Below are 27862 nucleotides of genomic sequence, written 5' to 3'. Positions count from 1 at the left end.
CACAAACAACATTGTGGCCATATTACCAGAAAAAAAGAATTAAAAAAAAAAAAAAACAAATAAAAGCTCCCCCACAATCCTGCCATTCACCTTTCTTCTTAGTTTTCCTTGCTTCCTTCCAGATCCTTTCTCCTTCAGTGTGCAGTCGCTGCAGAATTTGCATCTTTTATTCATAAACTCTGGGGTTCCTCAAGTACTTTATCAAGAGCATTTCATTTAGTTAAATGTCAAACAAGTATGCCTCATTTTGCCTATCAGTTGTTTCCCAAAGTTGTAGATGACGTGTCCCCATTCTCACATGATCCTAAATCGTTACTAAAATTCAGTGGTTCTTCATTTCTGAGCTCTTTTCAGTTGGCAGGGACCCTTACTTCTTGATCTCTGCACACCTCTGTGTAAAAACACTTGAATGTTCCGGAAGGTCAGCATTTAGTAAACGCCTTCAATTCCCCTCTCCTCATCTCCGTTGGTCTATATAACTTCACCTTTTCACTTCCTGATTCTTCCTTAAGCGTATCACTTTCTGCCTTATCTTCTAGTTGTGTTATCTGAGAAATAGCTCTTTAAGGGCTAGGTAGGGGTAGAAATTGATACATATTTGATTTAGAAAAGTATTAGGTTTTGACTTTGGAAGCTAGAATACTGGCAAAATTGGAGATGTCATGTGTATTTGCAAATTTTTCAACAAGTATTTGTGAAGTGCCTGGCTCGGCTCTCTGTCGGGTGGTGTGGACGACACTGATGTGTAAAACTTTATTTTTACCATCAAGGAAACCTTCACTGATTTTCCTGTATCTGTGGGATTTTTCTTTACATTCTTTGAGCTAGCTGCTTTTGAAGTCAAGGACTCGTATTTACACTGATATGTGAATAATGTTCAGGGAGTTAGCTTCCTCTATGAGATTTAGTGTGAAACTGGATATTCATATCCCGGAAATGTCTGTGTCTCTTATCAGCATCAGGTCATTTAGATTTAACGTAGAAATTTCATTTTATTTATTATTTTTTAAATAAAATAATTTTAATAATGGTTGTCTTTTTATAGATAGGAAGGATGAGAAATGTTCAGGGGTTTATTTTATAAATAAAAAGCTCTAAGTTCTTCAGAGAAGATGCAAAGCTGTGATCTCATGAGTTTTAGGGTATTGATAATGAATATAATGAGACCGAAGGAGATAGCATTTTGTCTCTACATCATTGTGCAGCAGAAGTGGGGAGCATGACTCTGAACTTCTGAAAGTTAAATACATTTAATTTTGTTGACCGATAAGCTGCATATACTATTACAGTCCCTATTCCTCAGTTTTTTCCCTGTCTGCTGAGTTATATGTCTCTATAGACAAGACCATGTAGGGTTTTTAAATTTTTATAGGTCTTTTGCACGTAAGGTGTACAGTTTCCTAGAGATAATTTAGAAATATATATTAGCCATATGAAATATATTCTATGAAATACATGGAAGTAAAAATTAGCCCCCCACCAAAGATCATCACGGTTAATATTTCAGCATTTTTTACTTCAGACTTTCTACTGTAATACATATATATATTTTTTCCTTACTAGGATCCATGCTTTGTTTTATAACCTGATTATTTTTTTCAGTGTTAGGTTGTTTGGGCCTGTAGGGTGTGGGGAGTATATTTCTCTATCTGCCTTATTCATTCCATTTAAAAAAAGAACACATCGTATTTGGCATGGATTTGGGACTTATTTATTTATTTATTTAGAAATCTCAAGTAAATGTAAATAAGCGTGTGTGTGTTACTACAAATTCACACTCAAAGCATTGTTGAATAGCAGTTTTACTTAGAAAAACCCAAGTACGTTTCCGGGGGAGTTTTTTTTATTCTCAAGGTTCAAATGGCTTCCCATTAAAATGAAACAGACCGAAATGAAAACAGACATACTTGAAAAAGCCGGAAAATGCATCATGATGGTCTCTTTTACCTGCTTGCAGACAATAGTTAGACTGCAAGCCCCATAAAGCTGGAGACCATCAACACGTAGCACACCATTCTAGACATATGTCTTAGCACATTCCCCGGCACGTCATAAGGCTTAAAAAATAGGAGTCGAATGAATGATTGACAAAAAGATGAGGTAATTCATCCCCTTGTTTGTAGCGAGGACAAGTAAGCCGTGTCCTGGAAGAGATTTTTATCAGCCAATCTTTAAAAATTGCAGCAGCACAAATGAGCAACAGTGGCAAATCTTTTGAATCACCCAAAGCTTCCACTCCTTTGTTCCCTAAATAAGCCATTTGCTGCAGTCCCTTTTAAAAGGCCATGTATGATTAGTGAACCCTAAGAAATTCACAGCTTTGACTTTTTCCACCTGCTCTCTGATAGCTCCAGGCTGCATTTCTAGGAACAAGTAAAACGAAAACAAAAACAAAACGGTGCCGTAATTGGGTTGAGAAGTTGGGCCAGTCCTTGGAGGGACGATGATTCCCGATCTGCTTCTAACTTCCTCCCTTCTCTTCCCCAGGCTACCATCTTCAGAATGATTCCCTGCAGAGCTGCCCTGTCTTTTGCCCGATGTCTGATCCGGAGAAAAATCGTCACTCTGGACAGTCTAGAAGATTCCAAATTATGCCGCTGCTTATCCACCATGGACCTCATTGCCCTGGGGGTTGGAAGCACTCTTGGTGCTGGGGTTTATGTCCTTGCTGGAGAGGTGGCCAAAGCAGATTCTGGCCCCAGTATCGTGGTGTCCTTCCTCATTGCTGCCCTTGCTTCCGTGATGGCGGGCCTTTGCTATGCTGAATTTGGGGCCCGAGTTCCCAAGACTGGGTCTGCGTATTTGTACACTTACGTCACTGTTGGAGAGCTGTGGGCATTCATCACTGGCTGGAATCTCATTTTATCTTATGTGATAGGTATGTTGCAAAAAAAAAAAAAAATCTATCTAGTTGCGTGGAATGGTAGAGCTAGTGCTCTGAGGCCCAGATCCTTGTAGGTCTGCATTAGTTAGTGACCATGTGATCATGAGTGAATTACTTGATCCCTGTGTGTCCCATTTATCTCACTTCTAAAATGTCTCCTAATTGCAAAATTCAGTGATTCTGCTTCATCTCTAAATATGCTTCTGAGTGGGTTTGGAAATATGCTTTTAAAAACAAACAAACAAAAAACCGTAGGTCTTTAATGCAGATAAAGTCAGCTGATTCCACACTTGGGGACTTGAATTTGGTTACTAATGTAGAATTGGAAAATTATCAAGATAATTTTATATGTGATTCAAATTTTCAAATCTGTCCAAAGTAACCAGTGTTCATCTTAGAGCAGAGTAGCCAAGGATGTAATGTTAATCTTCTCCCAGTGACCTGTATATTCTCTGAATGTTCTGTTTCGGGAAGGCACATCAAGTGTTGCAAGAGCATGGAGTGGCACCTTTGATGAACTTCTTAGCAAACAGATTGGCCAGTTTTTCAGGACATACTTCAAAATGAATTATACCGGCCTTGCAGAGTATCCTGACTTTTTTGCTGTGTGCCTTATATTACTTCTAGCAGGTAAGGAAACCAGTTACACTCCTCCCTGAAATGAGCCGGACTAATTATCCCAGGAAAACAAGTTACCACTGGATTTGGGGACTGAGTTCCCGAGACAAGGTGGCATATTTATATGTTTAGGTTACTACTGCGTATCTGTGGGCCTTGTCGCTGGTTAGAATCACGTTTTTTCTTATGTGGTAGACATGTTTTTAAAATAAATCTAAATTGTGTGGAATAGTCGGAATAGCACTTCTAAGCAAATGGTACTTGTAATGCACTAAAGAATAAGATAAATCACATCATTATAATACCAATTGGAGATTTGCAGGAATGGCAGTGAAGTTTCAATAAGGAAGAATGGATAATTTTTGGCATTATTTCCTCTTGTTAGCTACCACTAAGGATATTTGCAAGCATACTATTTCTAGAAGAATTTCTGTCTATTCATGCCTTCATCTATGTAATGTAGGTATTTAGCTAAAAAGGAAGTCTATTCAAACCACTTGTCCTTTTTTAGTGTAGATCTTATGTAGACAAACATACTTGTTGCTAGAATTTTCCCATATTTTACCATCATGGAGCATAGTAGGTTAGAAAGAAAGGCACAGGAATTAGAATCAGAACAATGAGGTTTTCAGCCCTACTTTGCCTCTCAGTATCTTTGGAATATTGAATGGCATAATTTTTCTGTGACTCCGTTTGCTTATCCATAAAATGGGGATATCAGTGTCTATCTTGTAAAGACTTCTTGCCTGGTATACAGTAAGCACTTAGATGGCAGGTGGTTTTATTTTGTAGGCATAGTTAATCCCTGCAGCCACCTTACATCTGTTTTAATTATTTAAACATTTTCCATTTTGATTGCCATTCTCACCTGCATTTCTGCCTCAACCATTCAAGGATTTTACTAAGAATAAAATCTGTTTTCTCACTTCCTACCTGATATCTGCTCGATACTCTGCCCCTTGTTTTCCTGTCCAACCTTGTCTCCAGTTATTTTCTCCCTTGCTTACAGAGGTGTGACAGAAATCTCTTTCTATCATAAACTTTTTCCTTGTAAAATTCTGTGACTTAAAAAGTAACTTTACCCTTAAAAAATGTAGTCATTTATTAAATATTTTATGTGGGGCTAGGAACATGAACAAAATTTATAGCTCTAAAATATTTGACATTATACCCGTAATGTCAAGAAAAATTACAACAATTGTTTCTCAATAGGAGATAGAATTCATTTGTTTTGCTTTCTAAACTGCCTAGCTAACATTAAATTAGTTACATCATGTTTTATTTAGGGATGGTTTCAATGATCTTAACATATTCAGCTTTAATCTCTAAGCGATGAGAAGCATGTAGCTGTGACAGTTAGAATCATGAAAGGTCCACGGCAGGACTCAGGCCTTGGCCAGGAGCATTGCCCCATGTCATTTACCAGTGTGTTTTTACTTTAAATGTAGGCTAAGCTCACATGATAACTTTGTCCCTAGAATCTCCGAAGATGAAAACCTTCGATTATAAATTTTGATTCATATTGTAATACCAAATGTCTTGTCAGCTGAAGCTCTTGTTTTATGAAAGACACATGGAAGTGTCTGCAGTATTTAGATGAGATATTCATTGGTCGTTAATCCCAGAATAGAGTGTGCACATGGGGTATTGGGAAACGCTCATAAAACACAAGAATAGCTTTGTTATTTTCCAAGCAGATAGCGGTATAGTGTACAGGGTGTATTTCCAAAGTGTGTAGGCGTAGAGTGGCTTCTCGTGCTACAGAACCAGTAATTATACCGTTCATGCAGTGTCCTTTCTCTCATTATAGTTACATTATTGTAAAATTCTGGGAATTATACAGGTAGAAGAATGGAATTCAGCTTTCCTCATCTACTTGGGTAATTTTGCTTATTTGATCCTGGGTGGTACAGATTTGTGGAAGAAGCAAGTAGAGATACATGACATAATAATTCATCACCGTCCTTTCCCCAGTAGTAACAAGTAGACTTTCTTTGGTCTATAATTTGTATCCTATATAAGATGGATTAAAGGTAAAAATGTGATAGGGGTGCCTGGATGGCTCAGTTGGTTAAGCATCTGACTCTTGATTTTGGCTCAGGTCATGATCTCAGGGTCATGAGATCGGTCCTCAAGTCAGGCTCTGCACTGAGCATGGAGCCTGCGTCAGATTCTCTCTCTCCTTCCTCCCCTCCCCCCCACTTGCATCTGCTCTTTCTCTTTCTTCTATCTCTCTCTCTAAAAGAAATAAACATACACACATACGTATATATAATAAATACAGTCATGAAAGTGCTAGAAGGAAACAGTTAAATGTTTCAGAGGTAATATTGGGGAAAATCTTTCTAAAGGTAAAAACTAAAGAAGAAAAATTTATGTTCTAAAACTTTCATATATATATAAAGTCAATCCTAAGAGTAAAAGTAAATGATAAACATACGCAATACATGACAGAGAGCTTATAGCATTATCTATAAATAAATCTTACAAATTGATATAAATAGAATAACCTAGTAGAAAATAATGGGCAGCTTCAATTGGGCCAAACTTTCTGGAGAATATTTCTGACAATGTGAACCAAAAGCCTTTTATGAAAGGACATATCCATGATACGGTATTACCTTATAAATGTTATTTTAAAGCAATAATTAGGAAGTGCACAAAGATACTTATAAAAGGATGATGATATCAGTACTATTTATAGTTGTGAGACACTAAGAGCTCCCTGAGAGTCTATAAAGAAGGGATTCTAGTGTTTTCATATTGCAGAAGAGTATGCGGTTGTTAAAAATGAGGTTATCTATCTGTCAACATGAAAATATGTCTGTGTGTCTGCATGTGCGTGCACGCCTGGAGTTCTGGAGAAGAGATTATATTTGATCTTCATTCCCTTCCTATTTTTTCTGTGTGTTCAAATAACTTGAATAGGAAACAGATTACTTTTACAATCAGAATATACAATGAAGCTATTAAAATGGGAATCAATTAAAAATTTATCTTTTTTGGTGAGACAGTTGAAGAATTTTGTATTCTGTAACCATGAAGCAGACAAATGACTGAGCTTGTATTTTCAAAATGTTGCAGCCACGAACCTTAAGGTGACTTTTTTAGAACAGCATTGCATTAAAATTCAGTTACTTTACCTCTACCTACCCATTGGTAATAAGAGCCAAATAAGATCCTCTCCCCCAATCCCCCCCCCCCCCCCCGCCAAAGCTTTGCCAGTAGATTTATTGATCTCTTGGAGTGCGGTGTCTCGGGGCCATGAGTACCATCCGCCTTCAGCAATGGAATTGGTTGTATTCAGGAGATCTTGTGACAGGTGAGTCAGAACTCACAAGAGAAAGGGATCGATGGAAGTTAAATACATGGATGCTGGTAAAACAATATCCTAAAGCCTGTAACTGCCTCAAAATGCCATTGCTTTTCCTAAAACTTAGGTAAAAAGAAAATTAAAATACCCTTTCTTTTTTCCATAGGTCTTTTATCTTTTGGAGTGAAAGAATCTGCTTGGGTGAATAAAATCTTCACAGCTATTAACGTCCTGGTCCTTCTCTTCGTTATGGTTGCTGGTTTTGTGAAAGGAAATGTGGCAAACTGGAAGATTAGTGAAGAGTTTCTCAAAAATATATCCGCGAGTGCCAGGTATAGTATTTGGGTTTTTCCCTTCTTATTTTGAATGTATTTTTCTTTTGTTTTTGATTTGCCTGCTCTTGTCTTACATTTTTCTCTGCAACAGTGGTTTTCATTTTTTTTTGCTGTGGAGACATTTCCGAGGGTCTGGTCTATTTCAAGACTCTTCTTCCCAGTCTCCCCCCAGACATAAATGCATAAGTGCACTCACTGTTGAGCAGCTATTTGAAGCCAAGCAGTGGCTGGTTCTCAGCTTCAGGCTGTGCGGGAGGTATAGGAGAAGAGCCAAGTGAGATCCTAATCATTGGAAGGATGCCTCTCTTCCCCTTTGCCCCCTCCCAGGCTTTGTCACCTTTGCAAAACAATGGGTCTTTTTGAGTCATGCATCCCTTACTTAGTTCTTCCTTTGGGAGAACCCTTTGGTTTCATTGCATTCTTTCAGCCTCTTAGTAATTTTCAGGCCTTGATTTTGGGAGAATGTCATTGGTTGCATATGCAGAATTGTCCATGCATTTTGCTTTTAACCTGGTAGTCTCAAAAATTAAATTAGTGATAATTATGTACCACAGGTTTCATTGTAAGATTTTTTTAAATTATTTTTTATTATATTATGTTAGTCACCATACAGTACATCCCCGGTTTCCGACGTAAGGCTCGATGATTCATTAGTTGCGTATAACACCCAGTGCACCAAGCAATACGTGCCCTCCTTACTACCCATCACCAGTCTATCCCATTCCCCCACCCCCCTCTGTAGCCCTCAGTTTGTTTCTCATAGTCCATAGTCTCTCATGTTTCATTCCCCCTTCTGATTACCCCCCTTTCTTTATCCCTTTCTTCCCCTAATGATCATCCTAGTTCTTATGTTCCATAGATGAGTGAAATCATATGATAATTGTCTTTCTCTGCTTGACTTATTTCACTTAGCATTATCTCCTCCAGTGCCGTCCATGTTGCAGCAAATGTTGAGAACTCGTTCTTTCTGATACCTGAGTAATATTCCATTGTATATATGGACCACAACTTCTTAATCCAGTCATCTGTTGAAGGGCATCTCGGCTCCTTCCACGATTTAGCTATTGTGGACATTGCTGCTATGAACATTGGGGTGCATATGGCCCTTCTCTTCACTACATCTGTATCTTTGGGGTAAACACCCAGTAGTGCAATGGCTGGATCATAGGGTAGCTCAATTTTTAACTTTTTAAGGGACCTCCACACTGTTTTCCAGAGTGGCTGTACCAATTTGCATTCCCACCAACAATGTAAGAGGGATCCCCTTTCTCCACATCCTCTCCAACAATTGTTGTTTCTTGCCTTGTCTATTTTTGCCATTCTAACTGGCGTAAGGTGGTATCTCAATGTGGTTTTGATTTGAATTTCCCTGATGGCTAGTGATTTTGAACATTTTTTCATGTGTCTGTTAGCCATTTGTATGTCTTCATTGGAAAAGCGTCTGTTCATATCTTCTGCCCATTTTTTGATTTGTTTATTTGTTTCTCGTGTATTGAGTTTGAGAAGTTCTTTGTAGATCTTGGATACCAGTCCTTTATCTGTAGTGTCATTTGCAAATATATTCTCCCATTCCGTGGGCTGCCTCTTAGTTTTTCTGACTGTTTCCTTGGCTGTGCAGAAGCTTTTAATCTTGATGAAGTCCCATAAGTTCATTTTATCTTTTGTTTCTCTTGCCTTTGGGGATGTGTCATGAAAAAGGTTGCTTTGGCCGATGTCGTAGAGGTTGCTGCCTATGTTCTCCTCTAGAATTTTGATGGATTCCTGCCTCACATCTAGGTCTTTCATCCCTTTGGAGTTTATTTTTGTGTATGGTGTGAGATAGTGGTCAAGTTTCATTCTTTTGCATGTAGCTGTTCAATTTTCCCAGCACCATTTATTGAAGAGACTGTCTTTTTCCCACCGGATGTTTTTTCCTGCTTTATCAAATATTAGTTGCCCAAAGAGCCGAGGGTCCATTTCTGGGCTCTCTATCCTGTTCCTTTGGTCTATGTGTCTGTTTTTGTGCCAGTACCATGCTGTCTTTGTGATCACAGCTTTGTAGTACAGCTCGAAATCCGGCATTGTGATGCTCCCAGCTTTGTTTTTCCTTTATCGTAAGATTTATATGAATATTCTGATGTGCAAATAAAATAAGTTTACAGAAATATCTATTAATGAAGTGAGGCATAACTACATGTTTTTCTTTATATATGTTGTTTGAAGCCATTCTTTGGAGGCCAAAAATTAGGAACTTCTGGTTTTATATAATTTTTAACATGTCATAAAATATTCAACTTCAGTATTATTAATCAAGCCTAGAGAATTCGATTTCATCTTTTCAAATGACTTACTAGTAAAATATTTAAATATGCAGCCTGCCCAACTGTCCATGAGAAGAGGAGGGTTTTTTTTTGTTTTTGTTTTTTTTTTAAGATTTTATTTATTTATTTGACACAGAGAGAGAGAGAGCACAAGCAGGGGGAGCAGCAGACAGAGGGAGAAGCAGGCTCCCTGCAGGGAGCCCGAAGAGGGACTTGATCCCAGGACCCTGGGATCATGACCTGAGCAGAAGGCAGACACTTAACAGGCTGAGCCACCCAGGCTCCCTGAGAAGAGGAGGTTTCATGTCCTTATTTCAGAACATGGCCCATATAGCGTGTCTCTGCTCTCACAATCCGGCTGTGAGTTCTAGCCAGAGTGGATCTGGACCATGTACTTATGCTATTATTGATCAGCTTCCAATTGAGTGTTGACAACCCAAGTGGGTGCCGTTCTTGGGAACACCACTACATTCCCTAGGACAGGGTGAGGAAATCAGAATTTATGTTTAATTTTATATATGTCAGCTTCAAAGAGCTGGTGAACACAATAGCCTTCCAAGAAACAGTTTTCTATGAAAATGACTTTGCATTGTGCTTGCTCTCTTCCTTAGAGATCTGCCTTCTGAAAATGGAACGAGTATCTATGGGGCTGGTGGCTTTATGCCTTATGGCTTTGCGGGAACTTTGGCTGGGGCTGCCACCTGCTTTTATGCCTTTGTGGGATTTGACTGCATTGCAACAACTGGTAAGAGCAGCATCTTGGTTCTATGTAGAAGGAAAGGTGTTCCTTGTTCCACAGGACTACCCATGGGTGGCAGCAGAGGGTCAAGGAAAGAGTGGGATTTGGGGTGATATGGGCTGGTTCCAGACACAGCTATGACACCTACTGTATATGATAAAACAAAAACCTTGTGAAACTCTCTGGGCCTTGGTTTCCATGAACTGGTAAAATGGGGAGAGCTAGGACCTACCCTTCCTGCTCCTGTTATGAAGGTTACTTAAGATCCGATACACATAAAAGATTCTCTGCAAGCTGTCAAATATTTTATACATGTTAGTCATAACTACTGTCCTTAACCTTCAGTCTGGAAGTAACCTCCGGTACTCTCACAAGGAGTAACAAATGATGGTCGTGCTCGCAAATTGTCTCTTCTTTAGTAGGGCAAAACAGATCGTGGTCATCCTTTTCTCTTTATCTTGTACAACAAAGTAATCATGGCAGAATCCTTCTCTGCTTCTTCTGGTTCATATTACTGTATCGCCTTGTAATTGGCCATTTTGGGGCATTTTGAATGCCAAATCTTCTTAGAAAGATTCAAGTACTATTTTTGTGTTGAAGCCAGAGTTTAATAGAAATTGATGCCCTGGGTGGAAAATGTTTATCTTCATATTCATGGAAGCCTTCCTATTTAAGAGCCTGCAGAATGCCATGATAGTCATTTAATTTCTGTGGATGAATCGTTTTCCAAATGGATTAAGACTGCCATACTACCCTGAAATATTCCATAGCGCTGGTATACCATGTCTTTTCTTTCTAGAAATGGGAAACTGACCTGCATGATTTCTTGCTTTCTCTTTTTGCCCCTGGGACTTGGAATTTTGCGTCATAGCATAGTACTCTTAAGAAGAGAGAAAATTTCACGTAGAATATATGGAGGAAGCTAAGAAAACAGAAAAGACAAAAGCAGAGTGAAATGATATGAAGAAGAAGAATCCATGTTGTATCCATTAATGTTTCATTGAAGATGCAAATCTTTTGTTTATATCTCCTTAGGTGAAGAAGTCCGGAATCCTCAGAAAGCTATTCCTATTGGAATCGTGACTTCTTTGCTTGTTTGCTTTATGGCCTACTTTGGGGTCTCTGCAGCTTTAACACTTATGATGCCATACTACCTCCTGGATGAGAAAAGCCCACTTCCGGTAGCGTTTGAATATGTTGGATGGGGTCCCGCCAAATATGTTGTTGCAGCAGGTTCCCTCTGTGCTCTGTCAACAAGGTACATCGCATCGCCTTTGACACAGGGGCTGTTGGCAGTACCGCCAAGTAGTCGGTGTTTAAAGAATAGCTTGTATAGGTTTTAAAAATAATCTTAATATAAGGAATATATTGTGCAACTATGTCTTCTCTGAATAATTTGACTAGAATTGCCACATAAAAATCTTAAGTGATATAAACTTTATCACCCATCAGTTAAAAGTCAGTTTTTCAAGATGAGGATGGTGCAAGCTTTGGTAGAAATGTATGTGTCATCGATACACACAAAAACATACACATAACGTATGTCATATTTATATATGTATGTGTTATAAAATGGTAGGATGCTTATACCAGCATGTTTCCCTGCTGGCTGTGGAATTACTTCTAGTGCTACAGACAGCCAAGACCTTAGGTGCAGACTTGACATTTTCTGCTGTCTTTTAAAATAATATCGTGTCTACGTGACTGGGAGCTCTATGCTATGGCATTGTTCAGCATAATGCTGAGACTTTTTCTCTTAGTACTCATCAGAATGAATTTGGTATAGAAATAGAAATTACTATTCTGAAATTAATCAAAGTTCATATAATATCTGTGTGGAAAGCAAAGAGTAGTTGAATCTCCAGTACTCCGATTTGCAGTAGCTACTTGTTTTAATACTTGAGAATTTTATTTCTCAGGTTCCCTGAGCTACTCACATTTCAAATTAACATGTGATCATAAGATATTTCATTCTAGTTTATATCATGGTAGCCCGTAAGACATTCTTACCAAGAGAAAATTAATCTCTTTGCCTGATTGCTAAATTTTTAAAGGGAAAATAAGTTTTTGAAAGTCCAAAGTTGGAAAAGCAATCTTTTTGTATAATTCATCAGCCTAGCTTTTGTTCTCTCTCAAAGTCTTGTTTATTTTCTATTCAAGATAATATGAAGCAGCAGTTAGAAATTCACCCCCAGTGGTTTCTCAGAGAAACCTGAGGTTTTTTCTGAATAATTTCAAGTACGTTCAAAAATCTGAACTATGAAGACATCATGCCATCGTGGTCTTAAGAAGATAGATGGACAAAGATTTATCCATGGCCAAGTTCGACCAGCTTTATCAAAAGATTTTAAAAAAATGAATTTTTAAAATAAAATATTTTACACATTTTCTCTTAAATGGTTATTTAATATAACTAAGTCATGTATGGAATGGTGTAACCAGCAAACACAAAAGAAATTCAAACATCTAAGGCAAAGAGCGTTTTTTAAACTTCCCTGTTCCTGACTTTTAATCGTGGCTACTTCTGTGTACTGAATTTACAGTGAGTTGGTTTTTTTTGTTTTTTGTTTTTGCTTTTACCCTTTCTTTCTTGATTATCTTATGCTGCTGGGTATTATTACTAATTTGAAGAAATATCAGGCTCTGTGAGGAAAAATAATAGTAAAATAAATACTAGAAGTTCATAATTATCGAATAAATGAAGGGACTGTACCATGCACTCAAATAACATAATCTCTCCTTTAATTTCATATCAGCTTAGGACTTTTAATTTCTGAGTTATGGCCACTAAAAATGCCTTAATGATACAATTGGGTTTGGTTTTCTGAAGTCTTAATTACTCAGTTTTAATTCAGTAATAATTTGTGGGCATGCACAAATTACCCGCAGTGTTGTTCTTAGTCTGGTTAAGTGTGCTGGGCAAAGGTTTGCAACAGAATAATTAGTAGCACAATGGTAAATATTGACAAATATTCTTAAATGCCCAATCATAACACGTTTTAAAAATAACAAGACTTTGTAATCATAGCTGTGATGCTGAGTTTTATACAAGTACTTAATTTCTGTTCTGAGATGTAATCTTGCATGAACGTGTCTGCCATACTGCATGTGTTTGCTTTTTATTCAGTCTTCTTGGATCCATTTTCCCAATGCCTCGTGTAATCTATGCTATGGCGGAGGATGGGTTGCTTTTCAAATGTCTAGCTCAAATCAATTCCAAAACGAAGACACCAATAATTGCTACTTTATCATCGGGTGCGGTGGCAGGTGAGAGAGAGTTGACTTTTTTTAAGAAAAGGGGGATCTTTTTTTTTTTTTCTTCATCAAGGATTCTAAAGAGAAATGCAAAGTTAGGCAGTTTTCTGTTTTTGTATCTTTAAAGGTCAATAGCTTGTTTGTGAATGTTTTCCTGTTTTGAATTGTTTGGGCATAGGTTCTGCATTTTAGTGTGTCCGGTCTTTACCTGTGTGTACCTGTCTAGAATAATACTCGAAATAACTCACGTGTGGATTATGAATTTTTCTGTTCTAGTCTTCTGGGCTCTATGTTTCCTTTACCCCGAATTCTATTTGCCATGGCCCGGGATGGTTTACTGTTTAGATTTCTTGGCAGAGTGAGTAAGAGGCAGTCACCAGTTGCTGCCACGTTGACGGCAGGGGTCATTTCTGGTAAGCTTTACAAACATAGGATTATTCAGCATTGGCCTTGAACGTTTTATGCGCATGCATGGCCTTATAAAGAGGGTCTGCTTGCTGTGCATGTAAGTTAAGGGAAAAAAATCACTGGTAAATGAGGTTACGAGCATTGGGATCTGGTAATTGTGGTGGTGGTGGTCTACTGAAATTCATTCTTAACTGAGCCTTGGGGATTTTTTTTTTTTTTTTTACTATTTCATTATTTTAACCTTTTGGGTTTCTAACAAAGGTGCAGAGGGTTGTAATGGTTCTTCACTGTATTGTTACTCATTTTTAGTTAAGCGTGAGAAATGTCAGGGTAACTGATACTTGGCTGTGGTAATCACTGCCCTTGGTGTGGGGGTATCCACACATCCCGGACCACCACGGTTCTCTAAGACTTACTAACAGCTATTTCCTCTTAGACCCCATTAGGAATCTATTTTTGCTTTCAACGATTTTGATACTTAACTCATGTTAAAAAAAACAAAAACTCCCAGATGCCCACCTTTGGGGATGCCGTAACATGTTTGTAAAATGCCGTTGGCCAGATTCTTATCCCATGCAGAAATTTTCAAAGAGATTCTACAGACTGAGAGAATGGCCTTAAAGGTCCTGTTAGAGAGAGCAAGAGGGAGACTTCATCAAGCTTTATAATGCTATTTTGGTAGTAGAAATTCAAGCCAAAAGTGATAACTTGGTTGTGACTCTGAATTTGGGGGAAATTACAGAATGCTAATGCTTAATTATGTATGAAATGGTATTTTTTCAGTTGGAAAGTATTTGCCTCAACAACTTCACTTTGTAAATGTTTCCTCATAAATCTGGCACTTTATTAGACATACATCAGAGGGTCAAGGCCCTTATTTTCTTAGTGCTTAGATTTGTGTCCCCATGAAATGAAGGTTGCACTAGATAATCTAAAGCCCATTTTTTTATTAAACAGTGGATTATGCTATTAAAAAGAGTTTATAAATCTTGACAAAGGATCACACATTTTATTTATTCCATAAAAATGTTTCTGCCCCCCCCCCAGTGAAATCTTACCCAGTAATACTGTTTTGTATTCAGAGCTTTAAAAAATGTATCCCTCTTTCTTCAGAAAGAATTTAATTTGGCAGCCTAATATATTGACATTAATAACTAAAAGATGGTAATTGTAGCAGAGGGCTTTTTTTTTAAACATTCTGAAATACCATATTTTTGTTATTTGTACTCCCTCGCCTTACTTTGCTTGTCTTTAGCTTAGATCAGAGAGCTTGTCTGGATAATTAATCATTTTCTTCTGTCTTGGCTACTTATTTTGCTATTTGTGAGTCTTACAAAGCATATTGAAATTTTAATAATCCAATGTGTAAGCATACTAGCAACGGAAGGTTTTCAAAGTGAGGCATGAATTGTATTTAAAGAAACTGCGTGATCCTGTAGAAAGAGCACAGGGAGGTAGGGAACAGGTAGAGTTTACCTGGAACTCTACTGCCCCCCCATAGTTGTCACCACGCTGTCAGCCTGTCTATAAGATGAGGAGCATAATCTTATCACGTCAAACCATGTGAAATTGCTGATTTCAGGGTCAAAAACAATCAAATTCTGGCCACTGCATTTGGTTAAACCTGTATCATTTCCCCTGTCTCAGAGGATTATTGGATCAAAGATAAATTGAGGTCACAGAGATGGAAAGCTTGCTAAGAGATGTCTGGATCACCATGTGAATGGAACGTAGTGTTTCTGCCTAGGATAATAGACAAGTTATCACTATTTGATGTTTCAATGGAGAAAAAATTGCTCAGTGCAAGTTCACTCTTCAACTGGAAAAGTGTATTTTGTCTCAGAACATTACTGAGATTTGAGGGTGAGACATAGATTCGATCTCTCAAATCTAGTCAGTCTTCTTGGAGTGTGGAGTTTTAACCAGCAGAGAATTTGGCCTCTATCAGAAACATTTCCATTTAACTGGAAATTACTTTATTTTGTATGTGTCATAACTCAAAACGCGGATGGACGTTGAAATGATTAGGTAACATCTATAATGAAAGCTCTTCTGTTTGAATTTTTTAATGGTTGTTTTAAAACGAGTTAGCCAGTGTTTCTGAGCCATGTTTTCCTTTTGAAACATCAAAGGGGAGTATTCTGTCACAGAATATTTTCACTCTTTGTCAGGCCAATATTTTTTAAGTAATCAAAGTAGAATGTGTTTTATACTTGATAGATGGCTGAGGGTTTTTGAAGTTTTACTAGCAGTTTATATGACCCAAGGATCATCTTTTTAACTGTGAGAAATATATTTCCTATAGTTTGTTTGATTTATCATGGATACTGGGACCATAAAATGCCAGTTGTCCCTGACTTGGAAGTTATCAACTGTATGGAGTTTTATCATAGGCGGTTTTGGTTTTGGTTTTGGTTTTGGTTTTTTACCATTCTGTCCTTTTCCCTGTAGCTGTGATGGCATTTCTCTTTGATCTGAAAGCACTTGTGGACATGATGTCCATTGGCACTCTTCTAGCCTACTCTCTGGTTGCTGCATGTGTTCTCATCCTCAGGTGAGTGTCCTCATGGGTTCTGAAGGGTGTGTGTCATGTGGGGCCCAGGGAGTAAAGAAAATTAGAACTCACCATCCTTGTTTGCAAGGAGCTAGTTGTCTCACAGAGGTGAGAGGCCATGGACAGAAAAACATCAGTATAAAGTATAATAATCATACTTAGTCCTTAGCCAAGAATTAAATACAGTTGATAATTAGTAATAAGTTGGCTTAATCTATATGAACAGCAAGTTCTTATAATGTATAAAAACACTTAAAAATATTATAGTTTTTGTCTCAGTATCTCAACTGCTAAGATTTTATAATAAAGATTTTACTCGGTGAGGTACACGTACACACACACATACACACACACACATATTTATATTTATGTGAAAAGGTAATGTACCGTCAGGAAAAAATTGAATGAACCTGGATATCAGTAGCAGAACAGTTAAACACATAAGGGTACATTTATTTGGTAGACTCTTTTTCTTAATTATACTTAATTATATGGAGAAATGTATCCAATTCAGCAAAGCTGTATGCAGCATCGGAATTTATTTAAATTATAACATAAATTTACATGAAGAAGTCATTTTGCGTAGATATACACATCTGTGCACTTCCGCCTGGCCGAAATTCTACCGAAATGCTGACAGTGATTAACGCTGGGTTGTAGTATTGTGGGTGGTTTTGATTTCCTTCTGTATATTTTGTGTATTTTTTTTTTCTCAGTGAGCCTATTTCTTCTTTAGACTGAGGACAGATGTTACTTTTAAATTCAAGTAAAGGCTGCTCCGAGGGAAAGAGACCACAGTGGGGGCACTGGGGCAGATCCTAGGAGGTGAAGCAGGCTGACTCAGGCTGGAGAAGAGGAGGATGAATTGATAAAGGGACATGGCAGGTGGCAGAACGGGGTTTGCCCGGGTTCCGCTGGAGGACTGAGAGAGGAAGTTGAGGGACGTGAGGCCAGAGAGGCAGACTACCAGAGGCAGTGGAATGCCAGCTTGAAGACTGGGCGTCATTCTGAGGCTGCTGCTTCACCAGACTTCCTGTGCTGTTTTCTGGAACTGCATATCCTTTGCGCACAGATATTTCCAGGCTAATCCTCCTGTAGTCACAGTTGCCTCAGGTGAAAATGTCACTCCCTTCTGCATCTAATATGTAACCCTGCAATTAAATGACCGTAGAGGGAAGTCAGGGCTGCTGCAGATATCTCACGGAGCCGGTTTGTGGCCTGGCTCAGCCCGCTCCGGGGCGGGAGTCATGAGAAGGGTCAATTCACTGCCCAAGCGGGGACCCTGTCAGGTGTTCTCACTTTGAGGTTTGCTTCCTTTGGGCCAAGCGTCTGTTTGAGAATAAAGACACAGACGTTCGTTTATTTGGGGCTAGGTACCAGCCCGGCTTACCTTACGAGCAGCCCAAATGCTGTCCCGAGAAAGAATCTCTGGGATCCTGTGCCAACGCTGCCTCGAAGTGCGAGTCTCAGGTCACCATGCTGCAAGGGCCCGGCCTCAGCCTGCATATCCTCGTCAGCCCCTCAGCTCTGCCTACACAGCAGTCGTCTTCTCTCGTGAGCTTTCTGGTAGGATTTCTTGGTAAGTCCTCTGCGCTGCGTCCACTAGGAAGGGCCCAGGATGTGTGCTGGTGGAGAAGATACAATGTGGGAGAGGACAAAAGGCAAAAACCTTGTCTTCGCCTATGTTTGCCACTGCCCCGAGCCCTGAAATCCCCACCTAACGGGTCCTAGGAGCTGAGACCATATATTAGCAGGATAAATGGGTCATGTCAGCGAAGAAGAAAGGAAGAAGTTCCCCGAGGGATGCGTGGCAGCTGTACAGAGCGGGTCCCTTTCGGTGGCTGTTAGGGGGTTCCCTGCATGCAAGCTTCTGGCCAGGAAGACCTGCCAGTCAGGAGCAATATAGAACATCTTGTTTGCTCACTCACAGTTACGTAATCGGCCATATTGTCAGCAACATTCGTTGAGCACCATCAACATGTTGAGAACTCTGCAGGGGCAAGAAACATGGTCCTTGTTGAGTTTGGGGTTTGAGGAACAGAATTATTGGTGGCAAGCTAAGGGAAGTAGAGGCTTCTCTAGAGCACAGAGGAGGGACCCCTAATGCAGACATCATGGCCAGAAATAGGGTGGGTGAGTGGTGACATCGCCTTCTGAAAGAGGGAGAAAAGACACAGATCGCTGATTCTGTGTTTGCATGAACAGTGTTTACAAGAGCAGGAAACGGACAGACTTGCCATTTCCCATTTGAAAACGGGAAGTCTCCTTGACATTATTGCATCAATCCATGCGATATAGTCTGAGAATGTCAAAGGAGAACCCTGATGACACGCAGGCAGGAAAAGCAAGATGGTAGCGCCGGGCGGGGGGGGGGGGGGGAGAAAGTGGTTCTTCCGTCGGTGCAATCAGCCATTCCTTCCCATAATGAAAATGAAGAATCGTAGTATTTGGCCAAGAAGCTATGGAAAGCACTTGACATCTTATCACGAGACTGCTTGAACCGGGGGCGTCTGAGTGAGACGTGCGTGCTGATTTTGTGTCACCTCTGTGTCACCTTTGCAGCCCTTCTTGTTTTGGGCCTGAGCATCTTGACCACTTACGGAGTCCAGGCTATCGCCCGGCTAGAAGCGTGGAGCATCGCTCTTCTCGTCCTGTTTCTCGTTCTCTGCGTCGCCGTTGTGCTTATCATTTGGAGGCAGCCCCAGAATCAGCAAAAAGTAGCCTTCATGGTATGAATAATGAACGTTCGAGATCCTCATTATCATCTGGTGTGTTAGTTTTGTAAGTTGTTTTAAAAAGAAAAAGAAGAAAAGACGCTTCTGATGCAGTTAACCAGTAAAGAACAAGAGTGGCACGATTTTTTGAGATGTTCTTTCTGTCCTAAGTATTCTCCCTACATGGCTTTTCAAAAACTCAAATGTGCTCCTTTCACGTTCTCTATAATGGTAAATAAATTTCTTGTCAAGTAATCTGTAGGATCAAAGAATAAGTAGAATATTTTATTTTAGAAATTCAGTCCTCTCTCAAGAAAATTATTCCCACCAAAAGCCCGTCTGCTCTAATTATCCTGTCAGATTTGAACGAGGAGCAGGTTTGGACTGGAAGAGAGCTTTCTGGAAGAGTCCGCCCTCAGAGGCCATGTATATCCAGACTTCAGAGGCATGCCCTGTTGATACCTGAACGAAACCAGTGAACCCTAAACTAAACCAAACCCTGATACCAATTGCATCTTGGCGATGATGCAGATGCTATCCAGTCGGAGAGATCCCATTGCTCTGGGCCGCACTGTAGTAGTGTAAATTGTGACGTTCCCGTTAGTAGGCTCTACAAGAATGATTTTTTCTTCAGGTTGTCCTTTTTTGTAAAAATATCAACTTATGGACACGGTGTGAAATACATATGTCAAATTAGTTGTCACTGTGCCGAAACAGTTTGGGGAATGTGCTTCCCAAAGTTGAGTCTATTTAAGAAGGTATTTTCCCCCCTCAGGTTCCGTTCTTACCATTTTTGCCAGCCTTCAGCATCCTGGTGAACATCTACCTGATGGTTCAGTTGAGCGCAGACACTTGGATCAGATTTAGCATTTGGATGGCACTCGGTAGGTCTTTTAATGTTTTTGCTTTCTGAACCGTGGTTCTGTCTTCCCAATTTCATGCTCTGTGATTAGAGAAATGTATCCCCTCCCCCTTCTTGGAAATAAAGAGTTTTTGTTAGTTGCTTTGTTTCCCAGATTTTAGATCATCTGAGTCCTTACTTCTCCAAGTGTTCTCAGATACCTTTTTTTTTTTTTTTAATTAAATTCACCCAGGAACCCTGTAGAAACCCTGTAGATTCTATTTTCTCCAACTTAATGGGTGAGAAAAAAGCCCCAAAAAAGTCAAGGATCGAATTTGTGGACGGCAGTGCAAGGCTCTGATTCCAAAGCCAGTTCTTTCTGGTGTCCCAGTGGCTTTCTGAAGACATTTTGAATGAGCTAATAGCGAGAAATTTCTTATCTAAATTTCTTATTATTTGAACCTTGGGATTTAGCATTAAATAACATGAGTGAGCTTATTTATATCTCTACTACATGGGTTTTTTTATTATGATTCCTTTCCTATGTGAAAATGGAGTCAGAAAATGAGAGTTTACATTTGATGTAACTAAAACACTGAGTACTTATCTTAAAAATGTGAGCAGACATGTCTGTAAGGTGAAGCAGGGAGAAAGGAGCGCTAAGTCCGCATTGGTTTGGGTCACCTGAGGAGTTGAAGAGTTTGCTCTTTGACAGCCCTCCCGTTGGCTTAGCAAGAATGAACCTAATTCACTCTTGGGTATGTAATTGTTTGCTTTGGCTAGAGATTAATTCAGTTTCAATTTCAAGCCACCAATCCACTTGAGATGATGGGAGATTTCACCTCCGTCAGTTTTGCTCATCTCCCCATACCCTCACTAGAGTTTTGCCCATATTTTGGAGCCCTCATCTTCTGCCAGGTAATTGGGGGGCTGGTGCCTTCGGTCACGGGTTATCATCCTACCCGGGTTACACTAGTTTGTTCTCTCTTTCTGTCAGTGTGGCCACTTCTGGTAGGTGGTTCTGTTGCTTCAGCGCAAGGATCCTGACAGGAATCTCTGCCAGTCAGCCACACCCTTGGGGATGTAACCATGCAGCCGTTGCTTTGGGGTCTGACCCACATGCTGCCAGGCAGCCGAGTCCAAACCCCAGGGCACAGAACCGTAGAACTCACTCTTCTCCTCTGAGCCCGGAAGAATCTCTTTCGAATCTAGCAGAGAACTTCAACATGCTTCCTGCCTTTCCACGAGCCCTTGCTTCTCTCCTCAGTCGTAGCCCACTGTGGTTTAATGTGCTAGATCTTGGAAAAGAGCGTGAACTTCGGAGCCAGACGCCGTGTGTTTGAATCCGCCTGTGCCATTTATTCACTGTGTGGCCTCGGCCAAGTTACCTCCCTGTTTTTGTGCCTGCTTCTTTGTAAAATGGTGATGGTAGTACTACCTTTATTTGAGCACAGGGAGGGCTGGGTCTTTAAACCTTTGAGGACAGGAGAGGAAGTAGAATTATCCCTAATAACTGCACCTGCCAAAACGCTAATTGGTAGCCTACTTCCCATTGTTTTAGATGGGATCATTGTAAAGCATTCCGTATCAACCCAAAACTCTCCACCAAGTTTTAAATCTATAGCTAAAACAGAACAAAATGCCTACATGTAAGTAATAAACTATCTGGTGGGGATACGTCAAAACCTTTCCTTCTAATTCCCAATCAGCGTGTTAATAACCAATTACTTAGTATATAATTATTTGGCCTCTCCTGTTTTTATTTTTAAAACTTTTTCTTTATTTTATTTGAGAGAGAGCACAAGCAGGGACAGAGGCAGAGGGAGAAGCAGACCCCCGCTGAGCAGTGAGCCCACCTCGGGGCTCGATCCCAGGACCCCGGGATCATGACCTGAGCCGAAGGCAGACACTTAACCCCTGAACCACCTAGGCACCCCTATTTGGCCTCTCCTGGTGACAGTTACACGTGTAAAGCACAGCCATGTCCCCTTTGTTTACACAGGGCGTGTTTTCCAAAATATCTGATTGTGACTCTGACAACCCATCACTTGTGTTTGGGATGTAATTTGAGATTTTACCCCCCATATCCTTTTGTTTCAAGTATAGTATTGAGTTTTGAGAAAATAAATATTATTTTTTCAATGTAAATGTCTGAAAAACACTTAGCTGAGAGAAACATACGTTCTACAAAGATTGGGTGTTAAAAATGCAGAAGCACATTCTACTAGAAAAGCGTCCATCGGGGACCTTCTGCGGGGGTGTTCTGTACTTGCCTTCTGTCCTAAAATAGCCAGAAAGGGAAGGCGAAAAACCCCATTAAATTCTAGATTACATTTTCCATATTCAGCCATTTTCTGACATACTTAAAACATGGATTTTTTTTCCCTCTGAAAGGTTTCCTGATCTACTTCGCTTATGGCATTAGACACAGCCTGGAGGGTAATCCGAGAGAGGAAGAAGACGAGGAAGAGACTCCCTCAGACAACACCAATGCCGCAGGAAAAGAAAAATCTGCCATTCAAGCAAATGACCAGCACCAAAGAAACCTCAGTTTACCTTTCATATTCCATGAAAAGACGAGCGAATGCTGACGCCTGCAGGAACTGAGCTGGTCCACAGTCTTACCGTACTTATCCTACACGGAGTAAACCAGACAGGTGTCATCATCGTGCTGGGTTGCCGTGGGTTTGCTGCAGACATAGTTCACCCTAACTTATACTACTCACCTGGACAGCACCTCCTCAGATGGTGAATTGTGTACCTAGGGAACCCTCCTAAGCTCTCTCCTCAGCGACGAATGTCCCCCAATAGTGGGAGCATGTGTGCACGTGTGTATGTTTATGCTGGGGAATATGAACGTTAGAAGTTGGCTGTGTCTCACTCTTACTGCATTTACGGTTTTTGATGGTGTCATTCATTGGGGGCTTATACTGCACATGCGGAAATGGAAGTAATCACTGAATAGAAAAAGGGTTTGTACGTGCCTGGTGTGTTTGGGGAAATAACCATGGCTTTTCCTTATTAGGTGTCATTAATGTCTATTAGAACATGCTAGAAACGCAGTTACCCATCCCAGTGTCTGTCGTTGGTCAGGAGCAAGAGGAGGGGATAAGAAATGAGCCTTTTCTGTAACTTATCAATGCCAGCAGTGGGTTTAATCCAGATTTTTCTTCTACAAAGTATGGCAGTTTGCGAAAACCTCAGCCACAGGCTGCCTGGCTACCCAGGGTGGGAGTGGTGCTCCGTGCCCCCCCCCCATGGCGCCCCTTTCAACTGCTGTCATTTTTGAGAGAAGTGGTCCTTCCATATGTGAAAGATATACTCCCCTGAGTCCCGGCTGGGGCTTGAGAGCAGTATGTGTGATCTATTTGGGACCCTTTCTGCTAGAAAGTGAAGACAGTCCCCTGGCAGGAAAGCTTGTGTAAATGGCAGCGATGAGGGTATATTTGAAAATCAGAGTCAGACAAATGCTTGGAAAAGTAGACACCAAGCATCTTTGTCTATAAAGTCACATAAAATAAGCCAGTAGAATCTTCCAGATCACACAATGGGTGGGATGATTTACCCTTTTCTCCTTTATTTAATTACTAATCACAGTTCAGTTTTTTTTAAACCTCGTCAGGTACAGAATTCACTCCTTTGTTTCTGTTAGTTTGTCTTGTCCTAGGTAGGAGGGGCTGTGCTAGCAAAGTACGTCTTTACTACATGCCAAAGAGGAAAAAGCAAAGGGATACAAGAAGAGGAAATGTCCCTGGTCTGAGTTTAAAGTGCCTATTCAGATATTAAATTGCATTTATGCCAGTTTCAGGGGTTTGGCTCTAATTTGCCTTTGATGATTCTTTTGGAAACATTTAGGGATGTTTCCTTTCCCCCCATCCCATAAATTGTTTAGCACTTTTTATCTCATTTATTTTTAAATGTCAATACCCCATTCCCAGTGGTTGGGGAATAAAATATCTGGACTAAATACATGATTATTTAAAACCTCAAGCTAAAAAAAAAAATTAACCTAATTGAATGAAAGCTATATAAACACAGTGACCTTTATAGGAGTAAATGATTTGTTTTTACATGTAAGATTCTCTAATTCCTAGATTTTACTTCATAGGGTTCTCTCATAGTGAACTATTTACCTGCAGTGTGCTTTGCTTCTCATGAATTATCTTTCTTACAATAATTAAATGGTTTACTAGGTGAGGCTAGGGGCTAAATACTTACATATAGATGGATTACATTCCCAAGATGAATGTCATCAGGCACACCGGTTGACCAGCTTAATCCAAAGGCAAAGAAAACGTTTGTTTCCTGACAGCTCTTCCAAGAGATGAGCTATTTTACCAATGCCAATTAAAAAGCAAGTTGTGATCGTTCTGTCCAACCAAGAGTTTATTGTGATTAAATATCAGATAAACAGAAAGCCTGGGTTTCTGGCTGCTAGTGTTGGAGCCTCCCTGATCTAGAGCTCAGTACTGACATTCCATAATTTCCAGGGTGCATGGTAAAAGCTGAAACCCAGAATACTCTTTCAAGCATGTTTTACCAGACAGGAAGAGTTGGATACGCAAGGAGTAAAAGATTTTTGTAAGGACTATAGGCATGACCCTAAATCCTTGTTGTTATAGTATTACACTGAGAACCCCCTTTTATTCTCGAATTGATCTAGAACAGGCCCTTAAAACAGGGAACATAAGGAATTTCATATATAAATATATGAGTCTTTGTAACGAAATCAAGAAATTTATTTAGAATGTGGTAAGCAGCTAAAACTCTTATGCCCACTGTGTTCAATTAGGAGCAGAATTTAGTTAAAAATTATTTTTCCACATTAAAACACTGCAAACGCAAAGATCTATGAAAAGATGCTTTGTCGGTGACTGTGCTTTTTTTTTTTTCTGTGAAGACTCAAATGTGTGCTCATATCTCTGTATGAGTGTGTGTATATATATATGTATATGTCTGTGTATTTCAAATAGTATATAAGTCAGTTGGGTTTATGGTGGGCTTTGGAAATGATACCATCGTATGGATTAAAAAAACCCAATTGATGTGGAAAAAACATAATATTTTATATTGATAGGTATGCTTATACAAAATTTTTAGGTTTTAAACTGTTTTGCAATATACAGCAATTTTATATGTATGATATTTTCTATAGATTCTTTAAGAAAGATATATTTATAATGTATCTAATGTGGAATCAGTAAACTCTAGTACATTGTAACGGGTGCTTTATAATCTGAAATGGAGTAGGGGTAGGAGGTGTTAGGGTTTTTCTGTTTACTTGCACCTTTTCTGACATCTCTGTCTTGCTCTGTGTTTATTAGTAAAAGCCAGTTCCACCAGCTCTTTTACCACCTCCCTGTTCCTATATCTGAATGCATAACCTTTGGGACAAAATATTGCTTTTACTTTCTTAGGATTACCGAAATGTTTTTGTAGAGATTTGACCAGTAATCAATCACACTTCTATAAACTCCTCTCCAGAAATGAAAAAAAAATGCATACCCCACATTCTCTTCATTGTGATTGAGTAAAAACAGTTTAAGTTACTTTTCTTTCTTACAGTAGGAAATACGTTTTCTTAATATTTTCCATGAGAAACTTCCTATCAGAGCACCTTTATTTTATACTCTTCAAAAAAGGGAAAAGATGATTTGTGAATAACCATAGAAAGGCCCTGCCTACCCTACATTTAGAAAGGTAGCTACACAAATTCAAGTTCAAACCCTATTTATGAGAAAACTTACGACGTTTGATAAATACTGAAATACAGATTAGTGCTTACTCACATTGTCCTCCAGAGAGAAACATCAAGAAAACTTCGTAACACCAAAAACATCATTTAGGATATATACATTGAAGAAAAACTAGCGTTGATATATTTAAAACTTTACTATAACCAATCGTAGTTAGAAGAAAATATCTCTTGCAGAATTATTTTCCTTTAAAATTCAAAAGCCTCTCTTTAATTTTCTGAATAAAAGATTTTTTTAAACTTTTTTTTTTATTTTAAAAATTAGCCAAAATAGTTGCTAAGTCCTGGGTATTCACAGGTAGTTGTTAAACCTATTTTGAATCAGACTTCCTACTTACCACGTTCTTGTCTAAACTAATTTGAATGCTTGGCAGGGAGAATAAGGAAAACTATTGCCCTCCAGTTCTGATAATGCCAGAGGAGCGGGTTGGGCCTCTGTCTTCGTAAATCAGGGCATGTTGTGAGAGTACAAAGCACATGATAACGTTGTGCCAAGATTCCAGCCCTCGTGATGTTGCTCATGGTGTTCTCTGCCTGATTTTCTCCTGATGTGCTTCAAGAAACTGTAAGTTAACAGCCAAACTACCATTTCCACAGAATTTTAAAGGATCAAGTTTAGAGTGAACATCATGGAGTATTGAAATTCACAGGATGAACGTGAATTTTGGGGAGAGGGGTATTAACTTTTTTTTTTTTTTTTTTTTTGCTAGTGCCTTCTCTGTACATTTTCTACTTACGTTCTCTCACATGTTCTAAAATATCAAGGGAAAAAGTACCAAAGTTCAGCACAGGTCATTTTTTAGCCATGTAGATTTGGAAATAAGGTTGTTGACTTTGTTGTTTAGCTGAGATTTTTTTTTTCTCTTTGTATAATTATATTTAAATGCTTTTAAATGAATTTCTGGTTTCTGGATTTTGAGAGGCCTGCTCTGTTTTTGTGGTTGTTGGTTTTTGTAACATTCATTATTGTTTATATGTACACAGTTTGGTCTTACTGATCTCAAGTGCATTTTCTTATGTGTCAACACGATTGGCAACCTATTGGCTGCAAATAATATACCGGGCTTTTATTCACCATGGCTGAAACCACTGCCATATTCTCTGGCCTTAAAGGACCTTCTGTGACCACTGGTGCCCCATGGGGATCATGACCAAGAGCCCGGGCTGGTTCTAGGATCGGGCAGCCTGCAAAGTATAAGCATCCGTAGCTTCCCTTGTTGAGTGGAGTCTTGGAATGACAGTGGGATATGAAATGAAAGGCTTGCAAGGTAGGAGTTTGGGGTCCTTAATTTCAGAATATCCCAGGGACACATCAAGGGTCAATGATAAGGAACTTCTATGACTTGTGGAAAGGATGGCTGCTTCCTGGAACTGGTACCATAGGGTCTGGCCCACTGCGACCCCCGTATGGGCACTGACCCTTGTAGTAGAAAGTGCATGGGCCCGAGCGCAGCTGGTAGAGAGCTTGTATTGCCAACAGGGTGGGGCTCTCTGGCCCAGGCCTGGTTAACGGGCTCTTCATCTTTGGTGTCTCCTAGGGCTGCCCCATTGTGTTCTTGCTCTATTTTGTTGTCCTTGTACTTAATAGAAACTGTTGATAGGGCCCAAACCCCTACAGAAATTCTATGTCTGTAAAGGCCAACAGATACATTGGACTTGTCTGAATGTAAAGATTTTCTGTTTAGTGGGTAATTTCGAATTTAAATGTTTTAAATGATAATCAGAGTTCCTTTTTACTTACAAAGTTGGATTATTTTTTAGAATTGTAATAAAAACTATTGCTGCTTTCAACCACTGTAAAACAGGCTTTCTAATGTGACCATGTACTTTTTAAATAAATTGTAATACGACTTGTAATAATACAGTATGCATATGTATCACACGTACCCAAAGTATACATCTCACGCTTCTCTTTAAAAAAATTGGGGAACATTTTCAAGCTCAGAAATGTGGTACAATCTAAACCAAAATGATTATAATATCAAAAATATTCACTGGCAGCCTAGGGACTACATGGGGACTACCAAGTCCTCTAAGATAAAAGACATGTTTTTACGCACCCTCAATCCACATGGCATATCCTAAAAAATAGCTCTTCCTCCCGAAGCATGCCATCCCAGGACCACGCATCCGAGATCCTACCACC

General features: G+C 39.5%; 1 protein-coding gene across 8 annotated transcripts in view; it reads left to right on the top strand.

Annotated features, from left to right (window-relative positions):
- Nucleotides 1-27573, top strand: part of SLC7A2 (solute carrier family 7 member 2) — a 68124-nt gene extending 40551 nt beyond the window's left edge. For 4 of the 8 annotated variants that reach the window (XM_044387545.3, XM_048226305.2, XM_048226306.2 and 1 more), the window contains 11 exons: nt 2488-2878; nt 3359-3514; nt 6982-7147; nt 10062-10195; nt 11225-11447; nt 13721-13857; nt 16304-16406; nt 17780-17985; nt 18969-19135; nt 19896-20004; nt 22356-27573. In XM_044387545.3, coding sequence (XP_044243480.1) covers nt 2503-2878; nt 3359-3514; nt 6982-7147; nt 10062-10195; nt 11225-11447; nt 13721-13857; nt 16304-16406; nt 17780-17985; nt 18969-19135; nt 19896-20004; nt 22356-22552 — 1974 coding nt within the window. In that variant the 5' untranslated portion in view covers nt 2488-2502 and the 3' untranslated portion in view covers nt 22553-27573. Of the gene's footprint in view, nt 1-2487; nt 2879-3358; nt 3515-6981; nt 7148-10061; nt 10196-11224; nt 11448-13316; nt 13457-13720; nt 13858-16303; nt 16407-17779; nt 17986-18968; nt 19136-19895; nt 20005-22355 lie in introns of all 8 variants that reach the window. The other 4 variants (XM_026508451.4, XM_044387542.3, XM_048226303.2 and 1 more) reach the window with 1 other exon arrangement.
- Nucleotides 27574-27862: the final 289 nt, after the last annotated feature.

Source organism: Ursus arctos, unplaced genomic scaffold (assembly GCF_023065955.2).
Source record: "Ursus arctos isolate Adak ecotype North America unplaced genomic scaffold, UrsArc2.0 scaffold_27, whole genome shotgun sequence".
NCBI lineage: Eukaryota > Metazoa > Chordata > Mammalia > Carnivora > Ursidae > Ursus > Ursus arctos.
This window is presented reverse-complemented; position numbering and strand designations above follow the sequence as displayed.